Source organism: Camelus bactrianus, chromosome 2, assembly GCF_048773025.1.
Source record: "Camelus bactrianus isolate YW-2024 breed Bactrian camel chromosome 2, ASM4877302v1, whole genome shotgun sequence".
In the NCBI taxonomy this organism is placed as follows: domain Eukaryota; kingdom Metazoa; phylum Chordata; class Mammalia; order Artiodactyla; family Camelidae; genus Camelus; species Camelus bactrianus.
This window is the reverse complement of record NC_133540.1, coordinates 109,490,482-109,518,463: the sequence shown is the minus strand read 5'-3', so window position 1 is coordinate 109,518,463 and position 27,982 is coordinate 109,490,482. Positions and strand designations below refer to the sequence as shown.

The 27,982-nt window shown below is 42.6% G+C and overlaps 2 protein-coding genes across 2 annotated transcripts in view; both read left to right on the top strand.

Moving 5' to 3' along the window:
- Positions 1–1,388: 1,388 nt before the first annotated feature.
- On the top strand, positions 1,389–22,795 carry NWD2 (NACHT and WD repeat domain containing 2). The gene is made up of 5 exons (XM_045522298.2): positions 1,389–1,400; positions 8,626–8,829; positions 10,898–11,042; positions 12,546–13,135; positions 16,594–22,795. The coding sequence occupies exons 1-5, from the start codon at positions 1,389–1,391 to the stop codon at positions 20,524–20,526; spliced, it is 4,884 nt and encodes a 1,627-aa protein (XP_045378254.2). The 3' UTR covers positions 20,527–22,795.
- Positions 22,796–26,824: 4,029 nt separating this feature from the next.
- Positions 26,825–27,982, top strand: part of PGCKA1 (PDCD10 and GCKIII kinases associated 1) — a 72,312-nt gene continuing 71,154 nt past the window's right edge. Inside the window, exon 1 of the mRNA XM_074349405.1 lies at positions 26,825–26,931. The gene's annotated coding sequence lies outside the window, so the exon portion shown is untranslated. The remainder of the gene's footprint in view (positions 26,932–27,982) is intronic.

Below are 27,982 nucleotides of genomic sequence, written 5' to 3'. Positions count from 1 at the left end.
GGGCATGTGTGTGAGATTTTTCACTTTATATCCTCTGGTTCCATTTTAGATTGAAATTCTTTCACAGAATAATAGTTGTGTTCATTTTCCAGGTAATAAAACTTTGTTGCAGAGAAAAGCACATTGCCGTAAGTAAGAAATCGCAGAATTGCCATTGATATAAGTAATTATTATTGATATCAGTTAAGTTCCATGGTGGGCTTCAGTATGTAAATTTAATAACCATAGTTAAATCATAAATAACATTTTTAAGAAAAAAGTAAAATTATAATTTTATATGCACTGAGATTCTCAAAGAAACTAGATCAGAGCATTAACTTAGTAACTCTGTTGTATAGAAAATGAAATTGGCAAGTCACTTCATCTATGACTTTACCCCCTCAATACATTTTATGATGAATTGCCAAAGACACCAGCTAATTACGTCAACAAAAACTACTTCATTTTGTTCATCTTTATGCTTGTTTTAGTCAGCTCAGGCTGCCATAACAAAATACCATAGAATGGGTGGCTTAAACAACAGAAATCTGTTTTCTCACAGTTCCGGAGTTCGGAAGTCCGAGATCAAGGTGCCAGCAGGGTCAGGCTCTGGTGAGGATTCTCTTCTTGAAGACAGCTGCCTTCTCTCCGTATCCTCATTTGGCAAAAGGACCTCTGACATCACTTCCTCCTCTTATGAGGGCACCAGTTCTGTGGGATTGGCTCCACCCTTATAATCTCATTTAACCTTAACCACCTCCTTAAAGGTCCCATCTCATTCACTGGTGGGTTAGATCATCTACATATGAATCTGGAGGGGACACATGTAGTTCATAGTCACACGGTTCTTCTTTTTCAGAAGAGTTGAATTTCAATAACTCAATTCTTACAAACCTGGTGATTAACACACCAATAACAATACACATTGCTTCATTTAAAAATTTTCTATTTTATGTGTGGGTTGTCAGCTCCCCGTGAAGCCTGTGTTCTCTCTAAAGGTTAACTCCACACATCTGTTGCCTTTGTGCCAGCCAACTAGGTTAACCCAGGTTAATTCTTTTAAGCCTCTTTTTCTCCACCCCTGGAGAGTGGAGGAGTTTGTTCTTCCCTGATCATGTATTTTCTCACCTTCCTACCACCTGTAAACAACTATCTACCCCTTGTTTTCTTCCTTTCTATCTTGTTTCTCTTTCTTCAATCAAGAGATGTTTCTTTCCCGTCTCTGTCTACCCAGCTGGACTTCTCAGTGTTCATTTCTATCACATGTGTGCAGGTTTGAGTGCGCTGAGGAGGTATGTCTCTCTGTAACTGTGTTTAGGGAAAGTAGTGGTGCCTTATTTATTGCCAAGTGCTTGCATTTCAGAGTGCTTCCACCTAGAGTAACTGACTCTCACAAGAAACCAGAGTAGATGAGTGACCAGGTAAGTATAGAAGGATAAAATATTATCTCCATTTGCAGATGCAAAAGCTGAGGCTCAGAGAGGTTGAGGTCACTTCTAACATTTTGCCTTTTTCCAACCTCAAAATATTTTTAAAATTTATCTGTGGATTATTTGTATGCATTAATAGATCTCTTTGTCTACAGACCCTATTACAGAAACTCATGTCTGTAGCATGTGAAGCACAGGCTCACTATGTACCAATTGTGAGAGTGGATATTTTTTGCTCATAGACAGAGCAGTCATTACATACTGTCAAATCCATCATGGGCACCTGGATAATTGCTTTGACATGAAAAACGCTAAACTTTATGTGCTAAGTATATCTGCTAACATCCAATCTTGGCAACCATGTACGCAAGACAGGTCTCTAATGACTAAGAGTTAAACAGTTTTCTGAAAATATTACCCTTACATTTGCTGGAGCCAAACATATGCCTTTTTAAAGCTCTTATGTAGATCATCTTTAGTATGGACAGTATGTAGTTCTAACAAATAATCCTTTAGTTATTTGTTATTCTTATTTCCCAATTCATCACCTGTATTAGCTATAGTTCTCCAGAGAAACAGAACCAATAGGAGATTATATATAAAGGATGTATTTATGTATGTATTTATGATTTATTTTAAGAATTATCTCATATGATCATGGAGACCAAGAAGTCCCACGACGTGCCCTCTTTAAGCTAGAGACCCAGGGAAGCCAGCAGTGCAGTTCCAGCCTGAGGCCAAAGGCCTGAGACCTAGTAGTGCCAGTGGTGTAAGTCCTAGTCCAAGTGCAGGACGAGACCAAGGTCCCAGCTCACACAGTCAGGCAAGAGAGTGTCTTTTCCCCTTCCTCCACCTTTTTGTTCTATTCAGGCCCTCAGTGAATTGGATGATGTCCACCCACATTGGAGAAGGCAATCTGCTGTACTTGGTCTGCTGATTCAAATGCCAGTCTCATCCAGAACTGTCCTCACAGACACACCCAGAAATAATGTTTAGCCAAGTACCTGGGCACCCATGGTTTAGTCAAGTTGACACGTAAAAGTGACCATCACATCCCCTTTCTTCATTTACTTTTGCTTCTTGTGACACATTAAACTTAAAGTTTGAGTAATTTCATTGCAATCCACCTCTAAATAAAGTCCCTTATATTGTGCTTATATTGAAAAAATGTGAAAGTCAGTTGTGAAGGTGTTTCTCGACTTTGGAAAAACATTGAGAAAATAACGTTCAGTGTGTGAAGCAGGTTCACCTGAGTCTTGGGATGGTTTGGTTGGTCCCACTCTACACCAGAGCACTGCCTCTACAGGTTGGCTGTGAGCTCCAGGGAATACACCACAACCATCTTTGTCTCTCCACCCAATGCCAGATAAAAACAATGCCAACAACCAGGGTCCTGGCATTGAACATCCTGCAATCCTTGTGCATAGTGCCCCCTGGAGGTGTGCAGTGCATGGTGACACAGCCATGGGCACTGGCTGGAAGAACCATCACCAGCAAAGAAGCCATCTGCAAGCATTCGCAGGAGGGGGCACAGCACACCAACTAGATGAAGTAGAAAGAATGAGGCCATTGAAAGCCCCATTTTCAAGTGCTAGTATCTCCATGTCTCCTTAGAGAAGTGGTCTTGGGCAAGCCAGTTGAGGTCTGTGAGCTCTGGTGTCTTTTTCTGCCTCTCCCCACTTCACAGAATCATGAACGTTAAATGAGATCACCTACGAGGGAGTGCTGTATATGTGAGTATGGATTTTATTTTAATAAATAAAAGGGAAACATAGGAAGAAAGGAATAGTCCCACCTGCCTTGTGCTAGTGACTGGATCGGAGGGAACAGGGCATTTACAAAGTTGGTGCTTCGGCTTGTGATAGCACCAATGGGAGGAGAAATCTCTCCTTTCCCTTCCAGCTGCTCCCCATGAGTGGTGCCTCAGAAGCAGCAGCCCATGGAGCTCCTGCCCACCTGTCTACAAGCGATAGCATCCATAACTCCAAAAGACTGCTCAAACCTGTGACATCCCACAGCAGAATAAAGGCAGAGACATACAGAGCTCACCAACACCATCAAGAATATGTCAGTCCCTCTGTTCTGTTTGCTGCAATAAAAACTGCATACCATCAGACGCAGACCCCAAAGATTTTCAACTGTAAGCCCAGGCAGAACTAACTGCGCATGAAGGGCTAGGGGCAGTCGGGTGGAGGGCAGGGGGAAGAATCAGTGCTTGTGCAAAGGAAAAGAAAAATCAATTGAGGGGAAAGAAAATGTTGTCTCTAAGCCTTTGAAAGCAGTGGCTTGGATGTATCGATATCAGCATATAAAGAAGGAATGGATGATAGAGTAGAGAATCATTTTACATTTAAGTTCTCAGTTATAAGGAAATCAATAGTTCAGAAAGTATTTCCTTTTTTAAAATTGAAGTGAAATTCACATAACATAAAAATTAACCAGTTTAAAGTGAACAATTCCGTGGCATCAGTACATTCACTATGTTGTGCAAACGCCGCCTCAATCTGGTTCCAAAGCATCTGGAAATATTTCTTATACTAGAATTTTATACATAAAAACTACAGTTAAAACATTAGAAAATCTTCTTAGACTTTTCAATCATTTGGATTTAACTCCCAGATTGTATTTGAGCACTCAGTAGGGTTGTGGCTTCCTGCCTAACTAATGTTATGTATTTTTAGTGTTGCAGAATGGGCCAATTTAAATGTTTTCACATTTGATGAGGTGGGTGGGAGAGGTGATTACGGATTTCTATGGACAGGAGACATTCCATATGTTTATGTTCATATATGTATTGATAATGTTTAAACAATTCAATGAAAAGTTGAAAATTATTTCAGACACATGCATTTCTTCCATACAGGGTCACACATACAGACTGACCAATGGTATATAACTAATAAACATGGACCAATGCAAAACTGAATATAGTTCCTCAACTCTCCACCAAAGTTCTCCAAAAAACTGGCAGAGTTGGTTTAACCAAACATAAAATGAGCTTTTTGAATATGGGTGTCAGAAGGATGTGGAACATCTGATTCTTCTTCAGTTATGGGAATGAATATTTTACTGACAGTGAACAGAAAAGGATGCTCTTTGCACATGGTTTCTGAAGCTGCCCCAGGGTCATTCACATACACTCCCCATGGCTACAGGGCTAAGGAACAGTCTGATTAGGAAACCTTTTATCTTGCCACCTCCACTTTAACCGCTAACCTCTCAGACTTGGTCCTGCATCTCTACTCCTGCTCTGAGCCACTGACCACAGGAGCTGAACTTTGCAATTGAGCTGGACTTAATCTTCCTCTAAGTTGACTATTGCCAGCCCTGTTACATATAGGCATGCTTTTGTGTCACCTTATAATTATAACCACATAGAACCCCAAAAGGTCTTCCTGAAAAATACGGTAGCAAACTTCTCTTTAGCTGATTCTCTTCTTGCTATTTCTCAAATAGTGAGACAAGACTAAGGCAGAATTCTATTTTGGACTCCTGAAAGGTAACTGCTTCATGATTTATGAACATTCCACCCGAAGGAAGAATCAATAGAGAGAAGGAAAAGGCTTGGGGAGAACAATCCAATACGTAACTTTAAGCCTGGCTCACATTTTCACTTTTCTGAAGCTCTACATTGTCTCTTTATATATAGTAAGCGCTCGATATAATTTGTTTTTTGAATTGCATGAGGAATTTTTTTCTTCTTTAGTTATCTCTAAGGAACATTTTGCCTTACTATATTGATCAAATAATTATAGTATTTGGTGCCAGCTGTTCAACTCAAATAATTATTTCTAAATAGCCTTCGATTTTTGTAATGAACTGCCATGTTCCCTGCCCTGCCTCTTCAGTGCTTGCTAACCATTCTTCATGAGACCACAAATGCATTGCCCCTATCAAGTGGTCCTCAAATTCTAGACTCATTTGTCTGCATTTTTAATTCCAGATTCCTGGGCTCCCCAAGCACAGTGGTCCTCAGGTCTGAGACCTATGTTTTAACAAACACCGTGGGTGATCCAGGTGCCTCATGGAGCACATTTCAGAAACTGTCCCATAGATTTGAGCCCACCCGAGACTCTGAGACCAGCCTTATTTAGAGCAGAGTGGTGATGGAGAATCAACAATAAATTGCTAATACTGTGATGCTGGTCCTTCCCTGGGACGTGGTCTTGTTTCACTAGTCACTGTTTTGTCTTCTTTCCCCCTTCATGCTCAAAATCCAGCTGGTCTTGCCCTGGATCTTGGTTGCTGGGTCCATCATATTCCTGGGCTTTGTTGGCTGCTGGATGAAGAATTGTCAATTACTAAATCCCATATTTAATATCCTGCCTGTTCACCAAGTCTTCCATCCAATGGCCAAACTCCACTATTTGTCTTTTTGGATTCCTCTCAAAAGTCCTAATTCTACCTCTTAGAAATCATCTTACTCCCTTCCTTGCCCAGGTGGGTTTGCTGGATGACTCTTCCCAGCACTAAAACCTCACTCATCATGACAGAGCCTGACTAAGGATGCTGACTACCCTTATCCAGAATTAACCAAGAGGAGTAGGATACTCACCAGGCTCGCTACCCTTAAATAGATCATCTCCCTTTGTGTCTGTGGTAGAGTGAGAGGTCGTGCCTGCTCGTTATCGAAGTTTAACATAAGAGATTTTAGAAGAGAAATTGTTAGGGGAAAACAATTCAAAATAATATTATTTTTGTTGCACTGAGCCTGTTGGCAAGAATAGCCCAGAACAAATGCAGATTAAAATAAAAGTGCTTATAATTGCTTTTAGGCTGATACACTGGGTTTGAGTTAGAACATCCTTATCTCGAAGAGTCCTCCATAAACCCTTGTTTACTTTGCTGAAATAATGGAGACCAATGACGTGGAGTCCCTTCATTCAAGCCCCTTCCAAAGTGACTTATGCAGCCCAAGAGAACAAACAGGTGTATCTCCTTCCTGCCTGGTCTCTGAGGCTAGTACTGAGGAGACCTGAGCCTGGAACAGTGAGTTCAGTTAGCCACAGTCACCTTCAGTAAGCAGCTGAATGAGATGAATTATGTCCCAAGGAGACAGAGGGGGCCTGGCCCAACCAGGGATGTGTTTAGACAGTACCTGCTAAGAGACTATGGGCTCAAGTGAAGGTTGCTGACAAAATTGGTACTTTCCCAAATTGTTACTTTACCTGCTGAGAGCTGAAATATTATCTTTGAACACAAGCAGACATTTCAAACAAAGAAAGGATTTCTTTCTCTGTCTTGGTCTATTCATTTATTTAACAAATATCGGGTTTTTTAAAAAAATATATATTTTCTATGTGCTAGGAGTAAAAAGCTCTGCCCTCTGCCCTCATGGGGTAGTGGAGTTTAGGTCATGAATTTTAGAAATATGTCTACCAAGAACTTTTATTTTCCCACCTGCCAGCATGAGATGAAAAGAATGCTGGGGTTGCAGAGGTAGAAACAAGTGCCTGTGAGGAAGCCAAACCACAGTTCACCTTCCAATGGATAGACCAGGCTGGAAGTTTATGGCAACGGTGCTAGTCAACAGGAGGAAAGGATGAGGACGCCCACCAATTAAACAGAAATTCTCCCGTGGAGACTGCAAAGCAGACAAACTTGCCTTGGACAGGATAGATCTGTGCTAGAGTTCTTTCTGTTCCTTCCTTATTTTTACTAGATAAGGCGTTGAAGATTAATTGAAATACCAGGTGCTCTATAAGCTAATTTTTTTGTCAGCTTAAGCCAGCAGCTCAGGAACCTGGAGGGCTTGCTAAAACATAGATTGCTCAGCTCTATGCCCAGAGTTTCTGACTCAGAACGTCTGGGATGGGCCCATAGGACTTGCATGCCTAACAAGTTCCCGGGTGATGAGGATGCTCCTGCTCTGAGGACCACACTTTGAGAACCATAGGTGTAAGCAAACACTTAGAGGAGACTTGAAAGTGTTGTTCCACAAAGAAGTACAGACAGCAGCACTAGGTTTAAAATTTTTTAATACCTGTTGTTTTTCTCACTGCAAAATAATACACATGTATTGAAAAAAAATTGTTTTAATAAAAAAGCAATGAATTCATAAAACCAAAGTAAATTTAAAACCATCCACTGAAAGATAGCCATTAGTAACCCTGCTGTGTATTTTTATAAAATCTCTATGTGTATATGTTATGTTTATGTCTACACATATACATATATCTTTCTCATATATATATAAAATGTATATACAACATTGGATTCATCTTATACATCTTTTGTAACTTAACCTTTTCACTTAATAATATATTATAAACATCTTTCTACATCAATACAGTTGTAGAACATAATTTGGTACATCCTTTGAATAGAGGTACCAAAATATATTTATATGTATTTAAATGTTCCCATTTGCTGGACACATAGGTTTAACTCTTTCCTGGTAAAACAGGTTCAGAATAAATATGCTGTTAAGTCTTTCTGTATATCTTTAATTATTTTCTAAAGACAGATTCCCAGAAGAAAAATGGCGAAGTCAAAACTCATGTATTTTAAAGCTTTGAATACATATTGCCAGAATACCCTTCAAAAAAACATTGGATCAGTTTACACACTTATCAGCACTACAGAGGTGTTTTCTTACACGACACTGAGCACGTGTTTTCCTTCGCCAGTTCAACAGGGAGAAAATGATATCTTGTTTATATTTTGAATTTTTTCCAGTTACCAGTGGATTTATAGTCACATAACATTCCATGATTTCATATTTCTTTCATTTGTAGCTGTGTAAATCTGGGGCTTAGAATCATACTGTAAACTCTTTATAAAGCAATTCTTTTGCTTGCGAGTATCCGTGTTTGATATTTCAAAGAGTCCAGCACATCATCTTTCTTTGTCAAGAACAAACAAAAAAAATCTCAAAATAGACAATTTTTGTTATAGTATATAAACTCTGTGAAAACAACTTCGCTACAAAATTTTGTATTTGGGGTTTGTCTGATATGATTTGCAATCTCAATTCTTAGTATGTAAATTTATTATAATTTATAATTATAAATTATAAATGCAGTATAAATGGTCTAATTTTACTTATGAAATAATCCATGGGAAAAAAGTATCCACTATGATTAAAAGAGGCAATTGATGGAACAATGTATCTTGTTATCTATCTGTTAATATTTATTGAGTGGCCATATGATGTGAGTACTGAAATGAACTTTCTTGGTGATACACTAAACTGAAATTTCTTGTTGATACACAGGGACTATTAGGTGAAAAATATGGGAACATCCGAATCCCTGGAGAAGTTGAAGCCTCAGAGTTTGAGATGATTTTGGATGCTGCCATAGAGGCGAAGCTGGAAACCAAGTTACTGGAAGAGTGGTACTGTCGAGATGAGAACTCGGTGCCTGCAGCTTATTACCTCAGACCCAAATCGGAAATGCTGAAAAGCAATAAAAATGCAGTACGTTAACTTTCTCTCCAAACTGTGTCTCTCTCCACAACTTTAAACGGTTTATGCCATCCAGGGGTGGTTTCCTCCACAGAAAAGTCACAGTAGACAGAACATTATTTCTTTTTAACAACTAAATCCAAAGCTAAGAAATCTTCCAATTTTTGACCCATCTTTCTTTTTTGGCATCTCAGATTTTCCTTCTGGGGTCATTTCCTCCTTCCTGAAGTATACCTTTTGAAGGTTCCATTAATGAAGGTCTACTAGCGATAAATTCTGTTTATCTGAAAATATTTTTCTCATTTTGCTATTATGTGTCTACGTACATATGCTGTGTGGTATATGTTGTGCTTCCTATATTTGCAAATTCATGTAGTCTATCAGTTCTGGGAAATTCTCAACCATCATCTCATCAAATAACATCTCTCCTCTATTCCTTCCCGTCTTTCCTTTTTGCTCTTTAATTAGATGTACATTAGACTGCCTCAGTCCTCCTCCATGTCTCTTAACTATCTTTTACATTATCAATTTCCTTATCTTTCTGTGCTGCTGTCCAGAAAATTACTTTAGACCTTTTTTCCAGTCCACCAATTTTCTTTTTCAGCTGTGTCCACTCTGTTCATGCATTGAGTTTTCAAGTTCAACAATTATATTTTTAATTTGTGAAAGGGTTTTTTTGGGGGGAGGTGATCTTTTAAAAATCTGCTTAGCCACTTTTATAGTCTCTCTCTTTTTTTAATTCAGTATTTTCCTTTAACATTTCATACATTGTTAATTTATATTCTTGTGTCTTATGTAGAATCTTGGAGTGTGGTTGAGTCATGCATGAGTATGATGAAAACATTATCATTGACTTTTCTCCATCTTTGTTCCCAGATGTATCAATTATGTGTCCTCAGAAACTGAATGGAGGAGGTAGAGAAAATGGGTGGGCTTATTCATTGCAGAGCCTTTTTACAGAGACAGAAAAGAAGGCATAGATATCCAATTCCTCTTCTAAACAGAATATCCCTGATACATTCAGCACCCAGGCAGCTCCGAGATGGGGAGAGCCCTGGGTTAGCAACAGCTCTTCATTCAAGAACCCTGTGTATTTGTCATTCTGATATTTAACATAAAGCATGTTCTCCATGCAAAATGAAATCATACCAGATTTCTCAATTTTTCTTCTTCCTCCTCACATACATTTTTCAAAGTAATTTTTTTAAAAAAATTTCAGACAATTTAGTTATTCTTTTCCACTAATAATCTTACATTAATTACTTGTTAATGATATGCAATATGATGACATTTTGGATATGCTGGGTTAAAATAAAATGTTGTTAAAGTTAATTTCACCTACTTCTTTCTGCTAGAATATGGAGAAGAATATTGAGGTAAGCCCCAAACCATCCCCAGTTAAGTATGCCAGGAGTGAAGGCAGTAGCTGATAAATGTAGATGTCAAAAAACATGATACCTCAAGAAACCAGTTTCACACAGTGGTTTGAGGGCACTTGCACGTATACGTCTATTTAATTGGCTTTCGTTGTTCCTTCTTCATTTGATTCCCTGATCCTCTAGGGAAATTTAAGTTATTTTCTAAACCCCACATGATATTTCAGCATAAACTGTTGCCAAGTAAATGAATGTTTGAAGATCATCATCAGCAATACTCTATAAATGTTACTTTCTTGGTTGGCACTCCTCCTGTTTTATTTCCTAGAAGATCATAAAAATAAATGAGGAAGAAACAACTTAAGACAATTAAATAGTAACATATGAGCACCTCCCCTTTAACTGTGTCTTCTCTAAAGAGGATATTGAAGGGATGATTTTGTATCAAAACTCAAGAGGGAAACACATGTTATATTAAGAAAGCCCCACAAATAAATCCTGTCTGGATTCACATTGTTGTGTCACTTGGGCGAGTTCACATCACTTTCAGGGGATTAAGGAGAGGAAATGAGATACTGTCTGTTAAGTGCCTGTCAGACTAAGGCACATAGTAGATCTTCAAATAACAACAGTTCTCTTGCTTTTAAGTATTGGGTTTCCTTTGATGATTTTAAGACTAATCTCTCACTTTTATGTTTCCATAGATGCAGCCCTCTGGCAATGCTGAGAATGAGAAGACCTGGCAAGAGATATCAGATGAGATCAAGAAGATATTTAAGGCTGCTGTAAAACTGTTGCATGAAAAGGGGAAAATGAAACACAGCCAAGCCAAGAGATATCTGTTCTCAGGTAATTTTTACACAACCTCAGTAAACTAAGGAATAGCTCAATAATAGAGGCATTCACTCCTTCCCTTTTATGGTTCTGCAAATTTAATTGCATTTACTGCCTGGTGAAACTTAATTTTTCTAAAATGGTTCCATCTCCTGGAGAGACAAGTATTCTTTGGTTTTAACTCAAAGGTAAGCCTTCACTTAACTTGACGACATCTCCAGAAAATGGGACTTTAAAAGAAGTCAGAGGAGGCTGGATATAATAGACCAGACTCTGCCACTGTTTCTCAGTTGAGCTGTTCATTCATTCATTCACTCAGTCGCTCACTCAGCAAACATTTATTGAGGGCACCCTGTGTGTCAGGCACTGAGGCTACAACAATGACCAAGAAAGCAAGGTCTCTACTCCCTTGGAACTAATTGTTTTTTTTAGTGGGAGGAAATAAATGATAGGCAAGTAATAAAATAAATGAACAATATGATTTCATGGGTCTAAAAACAATCACAATACACTTATCTGTGGGACTCCATGATTCATGTCTTCCATCCTCCACTAGACTGTCAGCTTCCTAATGGCTTTTTCTCTCAGCATCCTCTGTTTTCTCTCCACTGTATCCTAAGCAACTAGCAGAGTGCCTGGCACATAGTAGATGCTCATCTAAGACCAACTGGATGAAGGAACGCAGGAGGGGAGGCAGCCAGTTTGAAAAGACTCCTTGCCTTAAAATTCATTTCCATTGATTTAATTGTTTTATTTTTATTTTTCTTCCCTAAAATCACAAGTAAGTGATGTTATTACTACTGATCCAATTTTAAATGTTCTTATGGGATCTCAGATGATTTAGAATGTATATTTACTTTTATGTGAGCATAGGTATTGTAAGACCCAATGTGGTTTCTTAGAAGAAATAAAGTTACACACTAAGTCATTTTTCAGAACCTACTCTGATGGGTATAATGGGATTTAACAGTGACATGGATAATGGATAAATATAATCAGCACATGGCTATATTTTGAACACGCTTTTATTTACACATCTCTCTCTGGGGTGCAATGTATCTGAAACAAAATGGTGAACCCACATTGTAAAGAAGAGGCTGAACAAGGATGAAGCAAACTAGATACATCATTTGGCCTCTTCCTCATTCTTTCCTGGCCCCGGTTTGTTCCTGCTCTTCACTCTTAGAACCCCTGAAGTCTGAGAGTGAAGCTAAGCAGGAACTTAAAAGAATCAACTATAAACTTGGTTTCCTTTCTTTCTTGTGCTTATGTTCAACCTCTCTCTTGGGTTGGGGAGGAAATTAAACAATTTTATTTAAACCCCTTGTCTGAGTTCCAGGCTGTTTAGGAAAAGACAAATAGGAAATTAAGGAATTAAGAGATTATTTTATAGATGACTCTGCTATACACTATAAGCAAAATAAACTACCACTGGTGACTTGAGAGTTACGTCCCAGGAGTGGAGGTGCCTTGCTTCTTTGTTCTAGGCAATAAACTCCTTGTCATATTTTCTTCCAGCCATAGAAGACGAGTTTGACTTTGCTCTAGGAAAGCAAACTCCAGCATTTCTAAAGAAGTGTGTTTGCTACATTAGGAAAATTGCTAACATTGAGCGTTTCGTGAAAATCCCAGAGATGGGAAAATACATGGATATAACCGGAGCAGAACCAAGGATTATTCGGGACCCAGAAGCCCAAGAGAAGCTGGTAAAACTCAGGGATGAATTTATTCCTACCATCGTTGCATCATCAAATCTGAGAGTGTACACATCTGTTACTCATTGTGACATGAAACTAGGCTACTCCCAAGAAATAGAAAATCATTACATAGAAGGACTCGGTAAACAATTTTATGAGGACATGATTGACATAATTCAGGCAACAGTGCAACAGAACTTTGACACGGAAACTGATACACTCTACGACGAAATCCTTCAGCATTCATCATTATGTAAAACATACGCCTCCTTCTATGAGTACAAATGTGAATCTCTAAACATAGTGCATAAATACATTCTTCCAAGCAAAACCGGGCACATCAACCCTCTTATTATATATGGTGGACCATGCACGGGGAAGACCCTTCTGCTCGCTGAAGTAGCAAAGAAGGTAAAAGCCTATCCTTTTATGAGTGTTTCCGTAAAAACTTTTACTTTGGGGAAAAGATCAGTTGGTCAAATTCACTTCCATTTTCTGAGCTTACTATCTGAACTGGTCTTCTGGGAATGGATATTTCAGCATTTCTCTTTTGCTGGACTAACAGTTATGCTGAAAGAACAGGACTCACGGGGTGCCATTCTAGAACAGCTTTATTTTGTCTCTCGCTGTTCACACTCGTGTCGTGGGGCTAGTTCTCATTTGGATGGAAACTAGGGCAGATCTCACAACTCTTCTCTTCCCTCTGAGCAAAGACAATCACTCTGGACACTAAATCCATCTCAGTTCAGCAATGAGTACGTCCCGTCTAAGATGATAATGAAAACTTCAATCTACATCTCCCCTCTGCCAGCTGAAGTCTACCGCATGCAAGGCACCTCCAGTGGGAAATACGGACATGGCCATCGTCTCCTTTCTTTCACCACACAGCCCTTCTTCCCCCCGTTCCTAACCCTGACCACACTTCTGACTCCTATAGGGTTGTGGTTTAGGGGATGTAGGAAAGGTAGGGTGGCAGGACACTCCTAAATGACCAGTACTGTTCTGACCTGGGCTCCGTACTCTCATCTTGGCAGGTGTTTAAAACTTCCTCCCATTTCTTCTGAGCCCTTTTCATAGTTTCCCAAAGGTCCTTTCCCTCCCACATCCCCACTCCCTGCCTCTCTGGTCCTCACTGAACATCTCTCACCTGTGGTTCCCTAGATACAGGCAACTGCACTGTTCTTCCAGCCGGTCACCTCTGTGGCTCCTATACATCCAGAAACACATTTCTAGTATCTCTCTGCCAAGAGCCTCTCCACAACCTAGCAAACTCCCTTAGACAGGACCTGGGAAAAACAAAACCAACAGAAATCATTGTCAGCTCATGTTAGCCATTGGCCCACATCCGATACCTGGGAAACACTCAGCATTTTTTGACTCTGAGAAACTTCAGTTCCATACAGCAGCTCTCTCATCACTCCTCCATAGGAGCAGCTAGCCAGCCTCAGTCACTCAACCTCCATATTTCTCAGATGTTACCAGACACATATGGCCATGTCTCCCAAGCCCTAGGGGACATCCCGTAAGTGGTGTATTGCAGCCCCTTCCCTAGGCTGGAAGTGAGGGGTGCGCATCTCTCAGCCCTTCCCTTTGGGAGTGTGGTGGTGATAGATACGACCCACGGCATTCTCATCTCCCACTTTTTTCTTGGCCTCTTGAATCTCCTTTTCAGACTGGAGGTGGGTAGTCAGCCAAAGGCAGCAAAACTGGTTTTCACAACTCCCTTTCAAGGTGTGCATGATGGCCCAGAGCTCCAACCTGGAGTGTGCTATCTATTGTCTTCGGACCTCAGTCTAACCTGGATGAAACTAGTCCCTGTTTTAACCTCCTGGTACACTTGATGTCCAAATCTGATAGTTTATATTATCCTGACGTTACCTTGGAATCTCTATATTGTTCTTCCTGTGGTTACTCTCTTAAGAACGGAGCTTTCTTTAACTCTGTGAACATTCTCATGATCCATCACATGCTGCACTGTCTCGGGTAGGTTATCTTGAGGACAAGAGCAGGGACAGTTGTGTTGCACCTTTTGTGGTGATTAGGTTCCAAAGCAAGGTCACAGGTGACAACCAGATATATCAAACTTACTCTTAAAAAGTCCTCAGGAAGGTCCATTTACCATTTCTTAATCTGCCAAGCCCAGGTGCTGGTTTCTTCTTGTGTTAGGACACGCAGCTCTCGCTTTAACTGAACACCTGATGAAATGGCAGGCTTACATCTAGGAGCCACACTGCATCAAATAAATGTATGTGTGTGCGTGTGCGTGTGCGTGTACGTGTGTGTGTCTGTCTGTCTTTGAACACTGCTTTGTATGTGTATCCTCAAACTTTACAATTTTTCCAAGTTAACAAGATAGTAACGTTACAAGCAGCCCATGGGAACTGAAATCAAATGAGAAGACATCCATGTGTTGATTTCACACTCACTCTGAGGCCTCTTCCTTGTGGAGGAGGTAGAAGGACAGTGTGCATGTGATGCAGCCCCACGTGTCTAGCACGGGAGGCAGTCACGTGACGTGTGCTGATCTGCCTGTACACAGAAGCGATCCCTGTGGGCAGAACGTGGTGACAGTTAATCAACTTGAAAAATGGCTTTCTGAGTTCTTGCTGTTCTGGATATGAGCCATGCCTATTTCTAGGTCCCTTGTCTCTGCTCTGCTTGCCTCTCTCCTGGGGAACTTCTACCCCCTGCCCCCATCTCCTCCTACTTGCCGCCACTTCCACCAACAACACCCTGTCCTCTTGTGACCTCATGTCCTGTGTGAGGATGGAGACAGGCATCTCGTGTTCATCTCTAGGTTATCTCCCATGCAGCCGACATTTCCTTGGACATGAGCTAATGATGGCAGGGCCATTCTTTATAGACATCACACATCCCACCACACGTGATTGGGAGGAGGGAGGACAATGCAAATAATCATCATAAGCCATCCAAGTAGGGACAAATTGTGTTCTCTTTCTGATTTGCCAGCAAAAGATGCTGTAAAGTGGCAGGGTATTACCGTCCTCCAAGTCAGCAGCAAAAGCTGGGGCTGATCACCAACCACGAGTTGCTTATTTTCCTTAACAGCTCGTTCTGAAACTGACATCCCTGAATCTTTTCTGAACATATTCTAACTTCAACCTGAACTATTTCTGAAGGAACCAAGTTTCATAAACTAACTTTCTAATGTATTAAATAACATGTGCTTTCCTAAGGAGCATCCTTGGTGAATTCCAAGCGTTACTGAAAGATGTTGTCTCCCTAAAAATACGTTTTGGAGTGTTTTATACTTTGATCATATCCCTTTTTGTCCTTGCAATTCCAGACAGAAAGATACTAAACTTATCAGCCCCCTCTTCGTATATTTTCTCTCTTTAACTCTACAATTAAAAGGGAGAAAGAGAGGGAGAGAGAATGGGAAAGAGAGGGCCTTATGTGATCTCAATTAAGGGACATATTTGATTGATATACTGTGTAGATCATTACTTAATCTTTTCATTAAATAAATACTTACTAAGCACCTACCATGTGCCAACAACTGTGCCAGGAAATGAAAATTCAGTAATGAAAAACTAACCATATTAGATATTCAGATTTACAGTTTGTGAAATGCTTTGTGACTTTTAGAACACCAGCTAAATGCTGCCTTATGACTGACTAGTACTGTCATCACCGCTCTATTGCCTTCAGTAGAGTGGCCCTGAGGGTCTCACCTATGAGCTTTGCAACAGCTCTTCGACCATCTCAGGTTTTCCCATTTCCCGGTTCTAGGCTACTTTCTGCACGGTCAGGGTTACCAGAAGTCCGATCTGTGCCGACAGGAGGCGTTGCTGCATGTGACCGTGTGACTCTCTGTCACCATTCTAAACTTGGCCTTTATTTTTTAGGCTTATGGCTGGCTACATGAAGACACAGGACCAGAATCGGACCCAGTCGTAGTCGTGCGATTTCTAGGAACCACAGACATGAGTACTGATCTCAGGACTCTTCTTGTAAGTGTTTGTGAACAGTTGGCAGTTAACTACCGGTGCCTGGTTCAGAGCTACCCTAAGAAGATCCATGACCTCCGTGACTTATTTATCAACCTTCTGAATGAGTCTTCGCTGCAGAGGCCTCTCGTGGTGATATTTGATGCCCTGGAGCAACTCTCAGACAGCGACGAGGCCAGGAAGCTCTGGTGGCTCCCAGCTCACCTTCCCCGCTTTGTCCGGATCGTCCTCTCCACGCTGCCCAACAAACACGGGATCCTGCAGAAGCTACGGTGCCTTATCCACGCAGAAGACAACTACATCGAGCTGGTTCCACGGGACAGGAAGATGTGCAGCCAGGTGCTCAAACACCAGCTGCTGCGGGTCAAGAGGAAGGTCACGTCGGGCCAGCAGATTTATGTGAACAACGCCTTCTCCAAGTGCACGCTGCCCATGTTTGTGAACCTGACCTTCAGGGAGGTGAGACATTGGCGATCTCACAGAGACGTCGATGAGTCCTCGCTCTGTGTCACCGTCCATGAAAGCATAGAGCAGCTCTTTTGGTCCTTGGAAAAGAAATGTGGGCAGAAACTAGTCTGCCGGGCTCTTGGTTACATCACCATGGCCAAAATGGGTTTGAGTGAAATGGAGCTGGAGGATGTGCTGGCCCTCGACAACACGGTCATGAACGAGCTCAGTGAGTGTGCCAGGCCCAACAATCCTCTGAGAGTACCCTATCTGTACATCGCCAGGCTCAAGGAGGGGCTCAGTGGGTACTTAATTGAGAGACACGTGAAGAATGTCACCCTCCTGGTCTGGGCCAACAGACACCTGCAGCTCATAGCCCAGAAGCGGTATCTGCAGGACGGCGGTGACCTGCGTGAAATGCACACCATCCTGGCAGACTACTTTCTGGGCGTCTGGTCAGGGGGCAGGAGAAAAGCTTTCTGCCTTGAAGACCCCTACTTGAATGGCTGCCTTGACTTGGAGAGCAGAAGCCTGCTGGAGGAGGAGAAGCACTTCATGGAGCAGGCTTCCTTCGACAGGCAAGCCCCTGACCAGCCCTGGGTTTTCCAGTGTAACCCGTTGGAGCCCGACATCTTTTTCGTCAACCATCGGAAAATGTGTGAGCTCCTGTACCACCTGACGAGGTGCGGGAAGACCGACGACTTGCTCTATGGCATCATCATGAACTTCAGCTGGCTCTACACCATGACCAAGATCGGCCAGTTTGACAAAGTGCTCTCTGACATCGAGCTGGCTTACAACTACTCACAGGAGAAGGAGCTGAAGTTTCTGGCAAGCACCCTCCGCAGCATCAAAACCAAGGTCGTTGCGTTCCCCGGCTCCCTTTCCGCCGAGCTTCAGCAAAGACTGCTGCCTGTCGTAAGTTCCCTGCCTAAACTCAGACACCTTCTTTTAGAATGTGACAAAGACGGCCCCAAATATTGCTCCATTGTGCCATTACATTCATCCATGGACGTGACCTACAGCCCAGAGCGTCTTCCCTTGTCATCTAGTCACCTGCATGTCACCGAGATTCTGCCCACCTCTAACCCCAGTACAGTCCTCACGGCTTTAGAAAATGGTTCCATCAGCACGTGGGACGTGGAAACACGTCAACTACTCAGGCAAATCACGACAGCCCAGTCTGTCATCCTGGGCATGAAACTCACCAGTGACGAAAAGTATCTTGTTGTGGCTACAACAAATAACACCTTGTTGGTTTATGATAATGTAAATTCTTGCCTCCTGTCTGAAGTGGAAATCAAAGGGACCAAACATGGAAGCGGCTCCACCTACATCAATGGATTTACACTGTCCGTTAAACACGCCCTTGCCTGGCTTGAAGCCAGCAAAGACGTCACTGTCATCGACCTGCTCTACGGATGGCCCCTTTACCAGTTCCACTGCTGGTATGAAGTGACCTGTGTCCAGTGCTCGCTGGACGGCGCCTATGCCTTCTGTGGACAGTACCTGAACACCACCACCATATTTCATTTAGGGAGTGGAGAAAAGTTATGTACGGTGACATCTGAATTTTCGGGTGGGTTTGTGAAGTTCCTTCTTATCTTGGACACGGCTCAAGAAATGGTAATGGTAGACAGTGAGGGAAGCCTCTCTGTTTGGAACACTGAGGACATCTCCAACCCCCAGCTGACTGATGACTTTGACTGCCGAAGAGAAGATAGTGAGGTGGTCAGCATTGAACTTTCAGAGGACCAGAGTGCAGTTCTGATCTGTAAAGCCCTCAGCATTGAGCTCTTAGATACTGGCATGTGGAAAGTGGCTGAAAAGTTCAGAGCTAAACACAACGAACGCTTTATATCAGCCGTGCTGTCCAAGAACGGGGACTGCATCATCGCGACCATGGAAAATACCTCAGCCGTGTTTTTTTGGAGGCGGGACACGGGACAATGTATGGCGAGCTTACAGGAGATCTCAGGAACCATAGTCAAGCTGGTGAAATCAAGTCACCACAACATGCTGCTCTCTTTGTCAACCAGTGGGGTTCTTTCTATCTGGGACATAGATATCATCACAGCCATGTCAAACATAGATAAGACTGGAAAACCCATCCAAAGTCTGGTGTTGCCTGCTAGGGGGGAAATCATTTACTCCCTGGATGGCTCTGATTGTGTTCATAAATGGAACTTCAGCAGTGGGTTCCTTGAAGCAGTATTTAAGCACGAAGGGATAGTTGAACACTGTGTGTTGACGTCCTCAGGAGACGTAATGGTGACAGCGGATGACAAGAGCAGCCAGTACGTCTGGCACACCAGCAGCGGGGAAAACCTCTTCCGCATTAACGGGCAGAGGATATCTCAGCTGCTAATTACACACAATGACCAGTTCGTGGTCTCTCTCTGTGAGGAAAACGCCTCCAGGGTTTGGAGACTGGCCACAGGCCACAGGGTGTGCAACATTCTGACCACTCTGCAGAACGCCTTTATAACCTCTGCAAACACCTTCGTGGTGGGGATGACCAAAAGCAAGGTGCTGGCAGTCAGCCTTTGGACAGGAAGCATCACCAAGAAATTTTGCTGTGAAGACGGCACCACCATTGTGAATTTTAAATTGATCCCCGACTGTCCAGACATCATCGTGTTTATCACATCGGCCGAGACGGTGAATATCTGGAGTCTGACAGAAGAAGTGATCTGTCGCCGTGTGCAACTGCCAAACAACTTCCTGAAAAATCTAGAGGATTTTGAAATCTCCCCGAATGGAAAGCTAGGCATTATTTCCAGGGGAGACGAAAATATCAACGTGCTAGACTTACACAGCGGTAAATTACGGGTGGTTCATGCCTCTGGGGTCATCTGGAGGCAGAGGCTGTCTCGAGACGGTCGCTACCTGGTATACATTTGTTTCCGAAACGGGGAGGAAGAGGATGAAAACGGTGCGCTATCCAGTTTGATTGTCATGAGACTGGCCGACGGCAAAAATATCGGTGCTTGTTCCCTTTACAAAACACCAACTTTTCTCGCCCTCTCCCAGAGGCACCTGAACATCATTGTAGGTTTTGACGACGGGAGCGTAGGGATATACACCGTGGTGGACCGCGTGGATGCTGCGCTGAAAATTAAAATCGCCACGTCAAACAGCAGACAGATCTTCAACAGCACGACGCAGGCATCCAGGCCAAAGTGCCATCGTTACTGTTTCAAAGTGTCTGTGGATTGCCTGTGGAGAGAGTCTACTGAGGTCTTTGCAAGAGACAGTCCCATCACAGTGAGTGACTCCACGGAGCCCAACGAGGCCACGCCTTCCAGGAAACACAACTCTTGCTACGACCGGGTGTGCTCCGCCCTGGAATCTAGGGGCCACAGCTATGCCCCTGACAACTGACAAATGTTTTTCCTGCTCACATATATAAAGAAAGAAAAATCTCTGTATCCCAGATGATAAACCACTCATTCTTAAAAAACAGGAAAGATGCTAGAGTTCCAGTATTAATTATTAATGTGCTCATGAAATGTACAGATGTGTGAAATTGCGTTTAGGTTTTTTTTTTTTTTTGGTCAAAGCTCATCCAGGAAGAAAGTCTTGACAGAGAATTTCTAGAAATCACATTTACATGGCTATGTCACCTGGAAGTTAGAGGGTAGTTTTAAAATTAACTGTGTGGGAAGAAGCAGCTTAACTCATCCCATTATGCAGATGAGAGAGGAGCGAGCTATATACGGACCATTTGGACTGGAGTTAGCTCTACAGGAAATGATCGAAATTGTGAAATTGCTGCTTGACTTCAAATGATTGTGTGGATCACTAAACACAGCCTTAATCTCTCCTTACATTTTACAATCCTGACAACTGTGTAAATCCAGTCTGCAGAGGGAAGGTCTAAAGGTGCAAAATAATGTAACAAAATGGCCCAGGTGTGCCCCCAGTTTCCTGAGAGAAAGGACATGAAGGGCGAGGCCGCAGGCTGGACTGGGACAAGAGCTCCCTACCACTATCACAGGGCTATTGAACATGCAGCCGTCTTCTTTCAAATACAGTTGTGACAACTGCATGCAAGGGTTTCTGTATAACAGAACATCCGGTTTTTAACCTATTTCCTGGGCTGCAAAAGAACACTTTTAATAAGAAACCACAATCTTTTCATGTCTTTTTGAAATGCCCATTTGTGCTGGGTGTAAAGAAGAGTTGCAGGAAAGGGCATTACAGATTCAGTCAAAACACCTGTTCATTTCTGTCATTGTACTAACAACAGTCTGTGCAATAGAAATCAGTTGTTCAGAAGCGTAAATTATTTCCTAGGCCCCTGCAGTAAATCTTAGTAGAAGGAAAGCTTTCTTGACTTGCCATCTATGGAATACGGATGACATCTGCCTTACTCTCATTCCTCCTCTGTCCTGTGTAAAACGCAGATAGATGACCAAATACTCTGGGACAAACTGAATATGCCTGTCTTTGTGCTAAAATATTCCACAGATCTTAAGGGTGTCCAAAGGCTCTTATTGTCCCTGTGTGAAATTACTGTCTTACTTCTACTCACTCTATGTGTGCACCCTTCTTGATCTGTCTCCCTTTCTGCCTAAGGACTCTTCGGAGCCTTTCATGGTCTTATCTGTTTCAAAGCAGAAGCTGTGAAATGGTATTCGATGTTTTTTAAAAGCTACTTTACCTATTTAGAAGAAAATATTACATCCCAAAAGGGGAACGTGATTTTCTTCCTTCCATATTCTTCTCATGGCATGTCCCTGGATAACTCTCCAAAGGGTGTCAGTAGTGATGGTTTGGTTTGGTTTGGTTTGATTTGAAAGGGCCAGTGGTGACTTGTGTAGGCAGAATAATGAACAAGGAACTGACTCACTTTCAGTCCAGCTCCACCTTGAACTCATCAACTATCCGTAGGTAGATCCTTAACCTCCCAAATGTATTGTTTTTGTAAACTGCAGAATAAAGGTAGTGATAGCTTCTGCTGTTGCCCTCATAGGGATGTTGGGGAGAAACATGAGAAAAAAAGAGCATGACATCTTAATTGTTAATGCTAATGGAAGAAACAAAGTGATCTAACCTATAGGGAATCCAAGTCAACTGTATTTCACTTTGGAAAGCAATTTGACACATAAGCATACAGAGATGTGATTCAGATATAAACACCCCACTCGTTGGTGAAAGACTTTTTCAGTATGTTCCTCCTGGCCTAGCTACCAGCCGGGGAGGTGGAAGCCCAGAGGAGGCTCAGCCCATGTACAGATCACCTGGAGTAGATTGTATGAATCAGTGCTTTTTTTAGCTCTTCGAGGCAACACATTCTTATTCTTGTCCTTATCAGTTGGACCTCCATGCTACACATTTCTCAGAATTAAATGCCTAGGTGGATTAAATGTAGTGTGTGAATGTTCTATGTAACAGCCAATAGAGTTTAACAAGTGACTTGAATGATTTTTTTCCTAACTTGTTTGCAACTGATAGCTCATATTGAATGTTTTTATGTAAACTTTGTATTGTTGGGAAGAATTGCCCAATCAGAGATTTATATTTTCATAAATGTTACATTTAGTTAAATTTTGTTACAGAGTTGTTACACTAGAAAATTATTGCAGTCTTCAAACAATGTACAGTCTTGTGTATGTATTGTTTGTATGAATAAAAGATAAACAGCTTAGATTTGCATAGTGTTTGTTTTTCTCCTCCAACTTTGGCAGGTGTAGTTAAGAGATCTTCAGTAAAAATAACAATAATTATTCCTGTACACGAAGCATTTTTTTTGGAGCTTTGCATGTATTAAGCCACGCAATCTTCACAACAGCCATATGAGATAGGTACTGTATTCCAAATGTACAGATGAAGAAACTAAAAACAGAGGAACAGATGGACAGGATTTCAATACCCACCAATGTCTTTTTTTGTTAACTTCTGAAAGCACATAAAAATAAAGCTTTGAGCATCCAGTAGGCACTTACTGATAATGACCTTTAAGATATTTTCTAACTTGCAGATTAGAGACCAGGCAAGGCTCTAAAGCTCACTGGAAGGCTTTGCAAACTCCCAGGGTTTTCAGGTATAACCGCAATAGCTGAAGTATTCATTCAGCAAATATTTACTTGGTCATGCATTTTGCCAGGAATACAGAGGCTGATAAAATAGGTTATACCTTCTAGGATATCACAGTCTTATAACAGGAAACAGGACACAAGCTCTCTGTGTGAGTGCCAGGGCTGTGTGCTTCCCTCTGGGGCTTGGGGCAGAGGTGGGAAGGAGAGTCACCCAGAGGCCGTCCTACTCATGAACTGCCTCCAGGTGAGAGAGCAGGGCCAAGGGGGAAGCTTCCCATATGCACTTTCGTTTTTCCCTTGTTGCCTCTGGAATCTCAGAATTCCCCACACACACATACCAAAAAAAAATTTTTTTTAAACAAAGGAGTAATGGAGAGCTTAAGTGATGATAACTAGGAAATAACCAGGTGAAATCTTGTATCTAGTTTCATGAAACATCCTCAGAGAAACTTAAAATCAGATTTTAAAAAAATTGAAGAAATTATCTGTTGGGTTTGATCTTCACGTGGCTGAGACTGACTTCTGTTTAAAATGTACTTCCTTTGAAAACAATCCCATTACCCATGCTGGGGAATTCCTTCTTGGATTCTGCTCTAAATTCTTGAGGTTGAAGTCTACACTTTCTTTTCTTTCGGTTCTCAGAGAAAATGTAGAGGAAGGGATCACTCTTATTTGCATAAAAGCACTTCATATGCGTGAAGTCTGCTGTTTAATAAAATACCTGCTTTCCTAGGGGCAAGAGCACAACAAACACTGCTTGCTATGTCCAAGGCATTATGCTATGCCTAGGATGAGAAGTCAGCCATGCACACCCCCTGCCCTCCAGAATCCTACCATCTAAAGGAGGCAACTAAATTAGAGGTAAGACAGACTGTGATTTTAAAAAAAGAAAGAAAGAAAGTTGTTAATAAAAGTGATAGATGCTGAGGATATACTGCAGAGGAGCAATAACTCTAACTGGGAATCAAAAAGGATGGCCTAGAGGAGATGACAGAGCAGAATCTTGAAGGATAAACAGGATTTAGCTGTCAGAATGTCAGAAAGACATTTCTCAGGTGGAGGAAGCTATGTGAGCAAAAACAGGGTGAGACAAAGGACATTTGGATGACTTCAGATGCTATGTGGAGATGTTAAATTTTATTTGGTAGCCAAGAGGGAATCGTGAAAAAGTTTTTGAGAAGGGGAGTGGTCTAGTTGAATGGTGTTCTAGAATGACTGGGGCAGTACTATGTCAGATGGACTAGAGATGGGAGAGACAAGAAGCTGGGAGGCCAGTAAAGAGACTATTGCAAAGATCTGAGATAGAAAGTCTAAGAAATTTTTTTCTTTTTCTTTCTTTATTTTTAATTTGGTTTCTTTAATTGAAGTGTAGTTGATTTACAATGTTAGTTTTAGCAAAGCAATTCAGTTAAGAAAGTATAAGAACTTCACCTTAGGGCAGTGGCAGTGAAATTGCTAAGAGGAGTGGCTTCAGGACTTCACTGATAGAGGTGGGTGACAAAAGGGACACTCAGATAATTCCAGTTCCAATTGAAATCAGGCAGAGAGTACAATTACAAATGTAAAATGAGTAGGTTAGGAGATGAAAATGAGGGAAATGATAAAGTTGGACCCAGAGAGTTTAAAAGTTAAGACACCCACGTGGGCAATTGTAAGTAGACTATCCATACAATGGACAAATCTGAGCTAAGGATAAAGAATCCAACCAGTTATCTCTTTCTCAAAAGTCTAAAATGCCTAATACGGTGCTTTTTTTGGTTATAATGTAAGCCAATACTATAACCTTTTTAAAAGTTTACCTCTTCTTCAGAATGGAGTTTTGAGTCCTCAGAAATGTTCACCAAATAAAACATAACTCTCAACTTTTAGGCTGTGCATTTATTTCAGTCAACAGAATCATATTGACAAATTCAGAACTATACTGAAAAATCCACTCAAACAAATTAGTTTTCCTGTCTTCCATGATTCATATGCCAATGAAAACCGAAACACACCTAAAAACCTAAGTGAATCATGGCATTTCATCCCCACATGCATAAAGAAACCATAGGTTTTTCTTCTGTATTTTTATGGAGGTCCCCTCCGAGCTCCCTTTGGCATTCCACGTAACCTGCATGAAGTACAGATTACACTTCATACAGACCCATCAAAAGGTTCAGTTTCAGTGTAGGAAAAACATGACAAGTTATGTAACACTGGTAATCTGAGGTTACCAGTAACACCAACACCTCTGGCTTTACAGAACTCCAGCCTTTAGTAGATGAGGGAAACTTAGCCAGCTGCTTGAACATGCTCAGGGCAGTGGTTCGCACACTAGAACGTGCACTGTTTGTTAAAATGCAGATTATTTTACCCTCTCTGCCCCAGCTGTTTCTACATAGGTATGTCCTGGGCAGAACCCAAGAATCTGCATTTTTACTAAATTCCTCCAGATGATGCTGATTCTGCTAGTCTGGGAGTTACACTTTAGAACCCAAGATAAATACCAGTCTTTTTGGTCAGAATAACCTAACTGATAAACATACCAGTATCTTGTGGACATTACTGGAAGTTAGACAGGAGGGTCCTTTGTTGTGACAGAGGGTTTTATGAGAAAGTGGTGTAAAACGGCATATAACGTCCCTCATCGATCGATCATGTTCAAGCATGCAGCTACTGCACAAGCGGGAAGATTCAAAAACCGAGTTTTCCTCCATAAAGCGTGGCAAATGTCGCCGTGTTAAATGGCGCCAGAATCACTGGCACGCATTAAGAACTAAGGGCAGAACGTCCACTTTCAATAGTATCCTGCCCTGTTGCTTCTCCAGCATCCTGTTTTATATCCTGACTCTCCCTGAATGGATGAAGGGGAGAGGAGAGGACAAGCTAGGTGGCGCCGTTGCTTAACACATTTTCCTGTCAAGCCCAACACTGACGCACTAGGGCGCACAGGTGCAAAGAATTTACAACCCTTGAGTGCTGTTTCAGAGTAAAGCAACCAGCTCACCACTCACCTGAGGTGTTGCAACAAGCACGGGCGTGGAGCTCAGGAGAGTGGCCGCAGTGTGGCAGCCAAGGTTCTAACACTCCCGGAGAAGAGAGGGAAGTTGTGGGTCGGGGAAGCATGACTTCGCTGAACTCCCACTGTGGTCTTGGGGTGCAGCGTGTGCCACGTCCCTGGGAATTCTCACCTGGTGGCGTCTGCGCTCTTCCCCAGATCATCCCGCCCATAAAGGCAGGCGAACTGTGCGCACAATGGGTGTAAATGGCTAAGGCCAGAGCTGAGGAGGAAACAGAAACACAAGTTCACAGGGATAAGGGGTGGGGGGCAGATCTCTTTGCCAGGGAGAGCACTTATTTATCTCCTCCACTTACGTCCTGAATCCAAGGAAAAGCACGACGGAAAAGTGGGCAGCAAAAAGTTCCCCAGCGCGGGCGGGCGGCTGGCACGCAGCCTGGGCGTCGGCGGTAGAGGCCGAGCCCCGGGGTGCTCTTCGGTGCGCGCCGCTGGCCGGTGCGGTCTCCGGGGCCCCCGCGCGGCGCGGGCCGCGCAGGTAAAGGGTTACGCGGGCCCGGGAGGCTCGCCCGCCGGCCGGGCCACGTGACACGCCGGCCCAATGACGGCGCCGGGGCGGCTTCTGCGAGCGCGGCGGGTCCGGGCTGCGCTGAGCCGCTGGCGTTTCCCGGCGCGGCCGCCCGAGGCCGGCGAAGCCATGGGCGCCGCGACCCCGCCGCCGCCGCCGCCGCCGCCGCCGCCCGGCCCCAGGTAGGGACCGTCTCTCGCCCCGCGCGCCGGGAGCACAGGGGCTTGACTCCCGCGGAACTTGGCTTTGTGGCATTAGTTCCCCCACTTTTCTCGCCGTGCATTTTTATTCCCCTATTTCCTTTTGCCGTGAAAAAAGAAAGAAGGAAAAAAGCTGGGGGGGGGGGTGAAGCAATTCTCAGTCTGATTGCTTCGGAAAAGTCTGGTCGTTCAACAGAGGCACAGAGGGGCAAAATCCAATCTCGGTGGGATGGGGAAACTTTTACAAATCCCCCCAAACTAAAAACAAGACAGTGTGTAAGGCTTTGCCCCGAATTTGTATATGAAACACTTTTGTTTTAAAATCTCTGATCAGTGAACTTTCAACCGTGTCTGAGAACTTGATTTGGGAAAACTGCAAGAGATTTTCCTCTTATTTCTAACTGTCGCCCTCCCACCGTCCCCCTTATTTTTAAGCATCTGGGTGTTTTTAAGTAAAACGGACATGGAAGGTGACCGCCGCTGTTTCTTTGAAATGTCCTTGGGTCCCAGGATGTGCTCCCCTTGGGGTGCTGGCGCCTTGGGTGGCGATGAGTGGGGTGAGGGTAGAGGGTGCAGTGCTAAGAAGGGGCACGCACGTGTTGAAGGGTCACAAAAACTGCTGAATATCTGATAGTTGGGGAGGCACCTCCCAGGTCAATTACGTGGGTCTCATTGACCTTGGCAGTCCGGATGAGTGTGAGATTTTCACAAACCACCACTGAACAATTTTTCCAATGATATAAGACAGAAATCAGTGTTTTCTTTTTTTCCCTCCAGCGCCATAATTAACCTTAAAAACAAAACAAAAACTTCCTTTAGTAATTTAGTACATTCTATTTTCCATTGTGGTATAGATGTTTGCCCAATGAATTTAGAGGAAGTCAGTGTTCCAGGAGATGTTCAAATCATTAAAGAATAGGGTATTTATTTTCTCCCTGTCACTGTGAGAATTACTGATGGCGCATCTCACCATGGCTTATGGATGTTCCTGGGTGATTATAAACAAGCTATTTAAGAAACATTTGAGAGTTGA

Bases quoted from the DNA above. Each gene is read 5' to 3' on its own strand.
- NWD2 (XM_045522298.2), top strand. The intron at 8,830-10,897 runs GTACGTTAACTT...ATGTTTCCATAG, and splicing joins TGAAAAGCAATAAAAATGCA to ATGCAGCCCTCTGGCAATGC. The intron at 13,136-16,593 runs GTAAAAGCCTAT...TTTATTTTTTAG, and splicing joins TCGCTGAAGTAGCAAAGAAG to GCTTATGGCTGGCTACATGA.